Source organism: Nestor notabilis, unplaced genomic scaffold, assembly GCF_000696875.1.
Source record: "Nestor notabilis isolate BGI_N333 unplaced genomic scaffold, ASM69687v1 scaffold2909, whole genome shotgun sequence".
NCBI lineage: Eukaryota > Metazoa > Chordata > Aves > Psittaciformes > Psittacidae > Nestor > Nestor notabilis.
This window is the reverse complement of record NW_009943978.1, coordinates 208,028-217,045: the sequence shown is the minus strand read 5'-3', so window position 1 is coordinate 217,045 and position 9,018 is coordinate 208,028. Positions and strand designations below refer to the sequence as shown.

The 9,018-nt window shown below is 43.9% G+C and overlaps 1 protein-coding gene across 1 annotated transcript in view; it reads right to left on the bottom strand.

Annotated features, from left to right (window-relative positions):
• The window catches only part of GRIP2 (glutamate receptor interacting protein 2), a 55,469-nt gene that overhangs the window by 24,717 nt on the left and 21,734 nt on the right, over positions 1-9,018 (bottom strand). Inside the window, exons 12-13 of the mRNA XM_010022206.1 lie at positions 5,748-5,893; positions 5,035-5,115 (exon numbers count right to left, since the gene is read on the bottom strand). Of these exons, the coding sequence (XP_010020508.1) occupies positions 5,035-5,115; positions 5,748-5,893 (227 nt within the window). The remainder of the gene's footprint in view (positions 1-5,034; positions 5,116-5,747; positions 5,894-9,018) is intronic.

Genomic DNA, 9,018 nt, shown 5'->3' with positions numbered 1-9,018 from the left:
GAACGCTGGTCATGGCTTCCATTTGCCAGGGAAAACCCCCTCAGATGGAAGTGGTTCATTTTCAGATCTGTATTTTGGGGGGTTACCACTACAAAACAGAGCTCGAATCTGCTCCAGTGGCCCAGAGAAAGCTCCATCAATCAACAGCTGGTGAAGGTAGAAGTGTGGAGTGGGGAAGAAACTTAGACTGAAACCACTGCTTGGCAGTGGTGACAGAGCAGTGATAAAAAGGTGAATTGATCAATACTGTTATTTACTTTTTATAAATTGCTTTCAGTCTCTCACCACCTCTGCTGGGATTCTGGCTCACTTGGCATTTACTCTGTGATGGATGACAAAGCCAGAAACACATGTCCAGTTTGTGTTTTTAATAGAATGCATAATGACTCCTATTGGTAAATTATTCCCCTCCAAGGAGCACGAGCACATCACACATGCATCAGCCCATTATAAATGCCCTTCATTATTGACCAAGCCAAAGCAGCTCTCTGCCAATGTGTAATTAAAGAAACTACAACAATGCCATAAGAATACATTTAAGAAAGGAAGCATTTATAAATGGGAAAAACTGAACAAAATCAGACAGCAAATAAACTCAGGATAGCTAAGGAATAAGAAGAGGAATTAAAGCAAATCAGAATTGATTACCAAAAGTGAAACCCAAATCTCAGTACCCAACTTTTCCCTCTGTCATTCGTTAGTTTTAACAGCAGCAGCATAAATTATCCATGCCTCCAGCAGGATATTTGCCCCTTTGCAGATCTATTTCCTTTCCAAATCTCCAGGTAGCAAAACTATGACAGAATATCCCACTTTGGCAAAAGCACCAGAGTGAATCAGCTGCAAATCTCAGTCGAAGCTTCAGTGATAGCAAGGGGGTAGGACAGGAGGATGCTGGGCACACTGCTGGGCTGGTGGCAGGTCCCAGGCTAATCCAGCACCAGCAAAGCTAGTTTTTCTCAGCTCAAAAGATCCGTCTCCTCTCTAGGACAGTGATTACGCTGCTTAAGCGACTTAATCAAAGTTATCTATCTACCTAAAATCTGGGTTTATCACCCGCAAGCAGATATACTGCTTACTCCTTATCTGCAGTACTTCATGCCAAGGGCACAGGAATTGATTTGTAAAGATATACAAAGGTAATTTGGTAAACAAACTATATATATACACACATCTAAAATGAATGGTACTTTCAATATCTGTTTCAACAGCAACACCACCACACCTTCACCCTGCAGCAAATTTCACAACTAGCCCTCGGAGAGGCTATTTGAGGCAGACCAAAAAAACTCAGCCAGCCACAAAGAGCAATCTTTTGTGTAATCAACAATCATTTTCCAGAGGCTAATAACAAATCCATATCTTATTTTAAGAGGTTAGGTATTGAAAATACAATAATACACAACTATCAGCTTCTCACTGCTGGAGATTTTAATTGGTAAGAGATTTACAGAAAACCTAAAAAGGCATAAACTGTGTCATTAGAGCTGAATGCAGACAGCAAGATCAGAGCACTTAAGGCATGTGTTCTGCTAATGGAGATGTAGTTCAGGCTAACAAGAGTCAACTGTTCACATCCCTGTGTCAAAACCCTCAGTTTGCACATCTCTGCATCCCCACCATTCAGAGCACCTCAGAGGTCCCTGCAGGCAAGTGAGCTCCACAGCCCACACAGAGCTGAAAGGACTTCACACTTTGCTCTGCAACCAGAGTAGCTGGTGTACAACCAAATGCAGCCTTGGACAGAAACTGAGACAATGGGTATGGAGAAAATGAGACCAATTTTGTTGTTTTCTTGCCCCTTCACCCCTGGATGAAGTGCATAGAAGCAGCGCACACAAAGCAGCTTTGGTGTTTTGCTTTGCTAATTTTCATTTAGCAAATGTAGGAGACTGAAATGAGGCTTGAGGGCACCGAGGTGCCACATTAATACAAAGCACAGTCAGTAAGACACTCACCCCTTGGATTTCCTATTCATCCTTTGGGGAATGGAAGAGGAAATAATGCTATATACATACATTTGCATTGTGCATCTTGACTTGCTGCATTCCCTTTGCCATGCTGTGTTTGAGCAGGGGGAAGAAACCCATCTGAGTGCACAGATCACAACCACAGGCTTGCCCATCCCAAGCTTTCTCTTTATGGAAAACCTTTCTCACCTTGGAGAAGACGAAATCGCCTCAGCAAACATCTGCCCCTCACCAAGAGCAAGCACAGACCCTCCCTGTGTGTTCGTCCCAGAACCAGCATACAAACATACAACATTTCATCTCAGAACCTCATACAAAAACCTCCTGGGCTTTCAGCCCTTTTATGAGGCTTTGCAGCAGATTTATGCCCCCCCCTGCCACTGGCTCCATTACAAGAATTCTTCCAATGCATCCATCAAGAATCCTGCTCTCCCCATTCCTTTGCTTAGGCCCATCTTCAATTAGCTCTGAGAGCCACAGCACAGCAAGAACTCGATCACTGTTATTTCTGTAGTGCTCTCTGATGAGGTCGTAACACTTCTGCCCATGTAAGAAGGCAGTAGCAGCAAACCTTCCTAGACAGAGGAATTAACTACAGATGAGCCTGCTGAAGCTGAGAGCTAAACCTCAACCAAAGCAACTCATCCTTCATTTACAGTGTAGCTGGACCACAAAGTTTAGGAACAAACACAATTCCGTGGCCACAATCCAGAGGGTCTTCTACTGACCCCTCCAGCTTGTCATCTATTTAACTTGCCCCACTTTTAGAGCAGGGAACAGGAATCCAATGTGGGAGGCCAGTAAACCAAGTCCAGTATTTAAAACAGTAGTTACACGCTTTTCTGTGTCAGAAGGAAAGCTGTAAAAGCTGTTTCTAGATGCATACAAACATTCAAATCTGCAGAACTGGGAGGAACTCGGCAAAATAGTTATTTTTACCTCTTTTCTCTTGCTGCTTTTATGCACATCATGTATCCGCAGGAGGTACTTACCATAAGGCTGCTTGCTTTGATTTTAATGTTTGAAACTGATATATTTACCTGCCTGGTCAGAGGCAGAGTGACAAAATTAAGATCTAATTTGCTAAGGGTCATGTGGACATAGGCTTACACAGGCTAATATATGAAAACAGAACTAAGATTCAAGTAGCATTTCATCCTTGCCACTGCATTTTCTGGATGGCTGTCTTTTGCTCCATTTGTAAACAGAATTTTGGCTCTGACTCAGCAAAGGACTGAAATATATCTTAAGTTTATGCATATGCATTACTCAAACAATGTTCTGCAAACACGTTCAACAATCAGAAAGATCAAATCTATTCTTTTGTTTAAAAATTGCTGTGTAGCTGAATAACGGGTACCCAACTATTTAAAACCCAGGGGTGTTTCTTTTTACTTAGCAGGGATTTCCAAACAGTGTGTAAAATCAATTCTTTAAACAAATTTCAAATGAAAAACTTTTCAACATATAAATACGTTTGAAGTGCAAATGCACATCTGAGACAGACCCCATTTAAGTGAGAATCCACAAATAAAAACTAATATTCTTGCTGGCAACTCCTGGGGTTGTTTTGCTCAGCAGCCCCAGATGCAAACTAATCTTTGAAGCGTAAATGGGGTGAAACCATAACCCATGCTCAAGACAGAAGTTTTCTGCTACCAGATCCATCATCCTAGGTTGCTACCTGAGATCACAATGCCAGTGCACGGAGCAGGGCAGTGGGCTGAGAACCCAGCATGGGTTGGGATGCTGTGCTGTGGGCTCCCCCGCCAGTGAAATGTCAGTACAGGTAACCCCATTGCCCTCAGAAAGCACTTTGATGTCTTCAGACAGTAATTGCTACCAAGCCAAATGTTAAATACTGTGCTGTTATTTCTCAGGATTATCCTTGTGGCACAAATAGTGGAAGCTAGGAAAAGGGAGAAGAAATAACACAGGGTGCAAAGCCACCGTGCTGTCAATGTTCAAGTCACTCCCGAGAATAACCCCACTTAAACCAGAAGACCTGCAATTAACTCCCTAACTAATGCTGTAAATGCCAAGAGGTAATTGCAAACAGCTCATCTATTTTAATGAATCCTAGTTTTAAAGTGTCCCTACCCTAGCAACTCCGTTCCCCAGACACAGCTGGGTCCATATGCTCCTGAGGGCTTAGATGCAAGATCCCATCACTGCAGTCACATAAGCTGCTTTGTTTCAGCTCAGAGGTGGTGGCAGCCTCTGGGCATGGCAAATCTGAGATGATTCAACTCAGTTTACCCACCAGCGAAAGAGGGATCAGAAAGGAAAAATTCCCTGATGCAAGGCATAACATCATCCCAAGTTAGCCAGAAATTTGGGATAGATTTGCCGCATCATCCCCTTACAGTGTCCTCTCCAAAAAGACCAATAAGTCTTTAAACACGCTTCAGGACAGAAAGATAATTAATAAAGAGTGAGCAGAGGAGAAAAGAAAGAAGAAGGTTTATGTCTCATTCTCTTGTGCCTACCAAGTCCTGGCATGTGGATCTCCTCCTCCATGGCAGGGGTTAGTCTATGCAATGACGCCTGGCAAACCCTGCCCAGCACCCTCCCGAGCCCTAAAGTGCTTTCCCCCACCTCTAAGGCCCTTCATCCTCCTCCTCCTCTTGGCAGTTTGCCCTCTGTACCCCTTAAGCTGTGGGTTCACTTCACACTTGCTTTCCTCCCTCCATGTTTCCTTGCAAGAGTCCCACCAGACCCAGGCAATTCTTCGAAAGGTACATAATGTCTTTCTTTAAAAAGAAATAAACACAATACATAATATATAACATAAGTCTGCAGCACAGACCTACTGATCAGTTGAGACACATCCTTTGCCCAACCCCTCATGCAGCTGCTTTTCTCTGCGGTCACCAGACTGTGGAAACCAGATTGTGAAAACAGGAACCACACATCTAATTCAGTTTGGGATAAATCACAAGCACTGTGATTGCTACCAGGAAACCCCACATAATCTAAGCTCTCTCCACTGGGACCCTCTGATGTGCCAGAGTGGAAAGCAGCAGTTCTTGCAACTGCTAGCACAGTTCTGAGCAATACTTACAGCTGATTGTAATTCCAAGCTCTACACCTCTTTTCTTGGGCAATTTAACGTGGAAAGTACCGCTGCTGGGTATGACAGACTCTATAAACCCAAAAACAGACAAAAAAGAAAAGAGGAGAAGAAGAGAGTGTTTTCAGTTGCATGAATATTGTCTCTGGAACCAAGGAAAACAAGCCCATAAAGCTCAGCTTTATTGGTTCAAAGAAGGTTGTTATCTGAGACCATGAGGAATTTAGGTTAAAATTTGGATTCTCATTAAAAATACATCCTCTGAACATCAAGTGAAGTGCTCACATCGTGCTGCATTTCGAGACTGAGGCAGTCTATCAATGTAAAAGGAAAACAATGTCTTTTCTTTTTAATATAAAGCTGCACTCTAGCCCCAGCCGGGACCTTGGGCTCCCTCCTTGCTTCAAGGCCATACATGACTATAAATAGTATTCATATTAATGACCAAATATTTAAAGTGCAGGTGGCCTTTTTATCTACTCCTCAGACTCCACCAATGAAAGGATCAGAAGGACCCTCCATCTCAGTGTACATCAGAGAACAACGAGAAACGCTAAAGCTCTCACAGGGTCTTCTTGCTCTTCCCTCCAAGCTCCAGAGAAAACCTCTTGTATTTATGTGAATACAGTCCCACCTATGGGTTAGCAAAGCCACAGGCAGAGTCCTGCTGGTAGTGAGGAGTAGCAAGTCCTTTGGCAACATACCTGCAACATCAAATTCAATCTCGAGCACCACTTTGTTCGTGAGGGCAGCATCACGCAAGAGCTGATTCGCTTCCTCCATAGTCCCGTCCTCAGTCGCAATGCCATTGATAGCAAGGACTCTGTCTCCTACTTGTAGCAGCCCACACCTGCAGTCCACATTGGGGAAAAAGAGGGAAAGGGAAACAAGGAAGCAGGGAAAAAGAGGGAAAGGGAAACAAGGAAGCAGGGAAAAAGAGGAAAGGAGAAAAAAAACAACCCCACATCCAGCCATGAGTTACTTTTACCCAACAAATCTGATACAAGATACACAAAGCAGAGATAAAATCCTGCAGAAGTGGCCCCAAAGGGCAGACGACTCATTCTGCAATGCCCATCCCAGTGCCAAGAGCCTCTGGAAGGTGACAAGGCAGCAAACCCTTGTGGTTTGCTTCAGTTCAGACATGCTTTGCTCCTAAATAACCATTTTAGGTCACATTTCCTGCAACTTCAGGAAAAAAGATAATCAAAATTAACTCTCAGCTTTCTAAAAGCCAACACTATGGCCAAGAGATGAGAGTGACAAATGCAAGGGCATGTGCCCTTCTACCCTATTTCCATGTGCCCACACCCTCTGAAACCTACTGGCACTGAAAATTGCACAGATTCCTCTGCTTAATATATGGTTAATACTGAAGCTACAATCCAATGAACTCTCTGGAATGCCTCAACAAATTGGATAATCATTTACCCGTTGTAATTCTGGAAGCCAAATGTACACTGATACTGTTTAACTGCCTCGAAAGACCAATTTTGCTCTGATGTGATAGCTCACCAGTATAACCACAAGTGGCCCTTTGGGGGTTTTGGTTTAGACCCACTTTCTCCAAGAACAGAGATCAGCAGGGGTTTTTAATTTGGAAGGAAAACAATGATGGCAGGGCTATGTTGGAGATACACTGCTACACCATGGTTTGGCTATACACGGTTTGTCTCTTGGGACCCCTCTATTTATAAGCAAGGTTTTTTCACACATGAACCACTACATTCACTATCCACCTTCCCCTATTTTTTACTACATATACTGCAACACCAGCAAGACAATATCTCCCACAGTTAATCTGAGCAGGCCCATGGCTCCACAAAACCAAAAGCGCAGAGTTCCCTGTGACTGGCCATAGGCAATTGCTCATTTTCTTTCTCCCCATGCTCTTCATCAGTTGTTTGCTATAACCACATCTTTTCCACTCATGACCTGTCTATAAGGCTGCCACTTGAGCAGAGCTTGGGAAACCATTCTTCTTCCATTGCTAACATATGGTATACAGCGGTCTCCAAAATATGTTGAGAGTTATGGGAACCAGTCTAGGGTTCACCTCAACATTTGGAGTTACTTCACCACAAAGGTTTCCCAGAAGGCATCAGCTGTCCTCTTTTGAGCCTTCTCCAGAGAATCTTTATTCCCCTCCTGCTTAATGATCAGGCACATCCTTCACCATCCCCTTTCTAGATGTCAGCTTCCACTGATACTTTATGGAAGACAGTTTGGTTTTACCAACCCTTCCAGCCACTCTTCATCACTCACACCCAATTCAACGGTAAGAAAACATGGTACCACAGCTTCCAGGCACACAAAGACAGCATCAAAGGCCATGGATGCTGGCTGTATTATTCACCTCCAAACAACAGGATGTATGTAAAAAGCCAGGTTATGAAGAAAAGAATCAAAATCAAGAAAAATGCACAAGCACAACAGCTCTTGCTGGTGGCCCATCAAAAGCTGAGCTATGAGCAAGTTTAGAGAGAGCCTAAGGAGGTTATTTCGCTGGTAGGAAGGTATTAAACTTGCAGTATATTTACATTGCTGCCTGAGTTCATGCCATCCATGGAAAAACACTGGCTATTTTATGAGATGTCAATTCAGAACTGTTTGTTCAAGGAGACTTGGATTAGGACAGCCAACTCCATGGTGTATAGATGAATCCACCCTTGTGAATAAATTATATCAAGTTTAATTACAGTCCTTTACTCACTTGTGGCTATGCAGCCACACAGATGCACTTGGAAATACCAGCTTATAAATCTGAAGGTGGCAACAAGTACGACAGAGATGCCTCCTCCAGCACCAAGAGCTCTCTTGTTATGGCCTTTCAGAAAGGAGGGATCAACAACTGCACCACAGAGACATCACTGTCATTTCAAGGTCAGACAAGACACAATCTGTTTGGGCACCATTGTTTCAAGGACTGGGAGATCACAGGGTTGTTTTACACAGCATCAAAGCAAACGTTTGTCACTTTTCCCACCAGAGCTGCCTTCTCACAAAACACCCATTTCTTGTGCTTCTTCACTCGTGGTGGATTTGCCTGGGTGTTTTACAGCCAACAGCTCTCCTAGGTGAAAAGTATTTTATTTCTTTTACTATTAGCCTCAGTCAATCATGGTTGTTGAAGCCCTGGTCTTGCAGGTTTATAAAAGTTTGTGGAGTGAAGCCATAACCTTCTGTCTCCCTCCTGAGTGTAAGAAGACCTAATGTGCCTTGTTAACCCTTCAGAATAACTCCTGAGACATTGGTCTCCTGTTGTCATGTGCCCTTGTGCTAGAAACAGGGCCTGGGGAGCCAAGGCTCCTGCAAACCTCTCCCTGGCTCTGCTGTAGGATCCTATGCAAACCTTTTGGAGGGCTTTCCCAAAGAGATGGCATTTACCTCAGAGAAGTGCAGTCTAACATCAGAGCTCACAACGTGCTTTAAGATCATGGAAAAGGTGCTTTAAAATCAGAAAGAACAAGAGTACAGGCATCTCCTGGAGTGAAAGGCAGCCCCATGGATGCATTGAAATCCATGTTAAGAATGTCTCCCTGGAGCTGCAGAGATTTGCATTTTGTCATAACTCATTCCTGGGCTCAAAGACAGCAACAGAGCAGGTAGACACAGAGCAGTGCATACTAAAGCCTTGGGCAGGATATGCTTTGAAGATCTCTCTCAACATCATCAGTATCCACATGGTACCTCCACTGTGGGGTAAGCAGCAGCAGCTGTTACCACAGCTATACATCACCAGCTGCAGAAACCCATCCCTTGTGCCTTTACATGCGCCTGAGCTGGCCTGCACAGGTCAGATGTGCACATCTGTGTGTGTGTGCACATCTGTGTGTGTATGCTAGTGGTAGGGTGCGTCCGAGCCCCGAAAGATCGACGCTTTGTTGTCACCCAGCAGCTAAACCTTCCTTTCACAAACTATTCATGCTCAAAAGCCAGAAGCACCATGATCAAACAATTGTGTCTGAGCAGAGC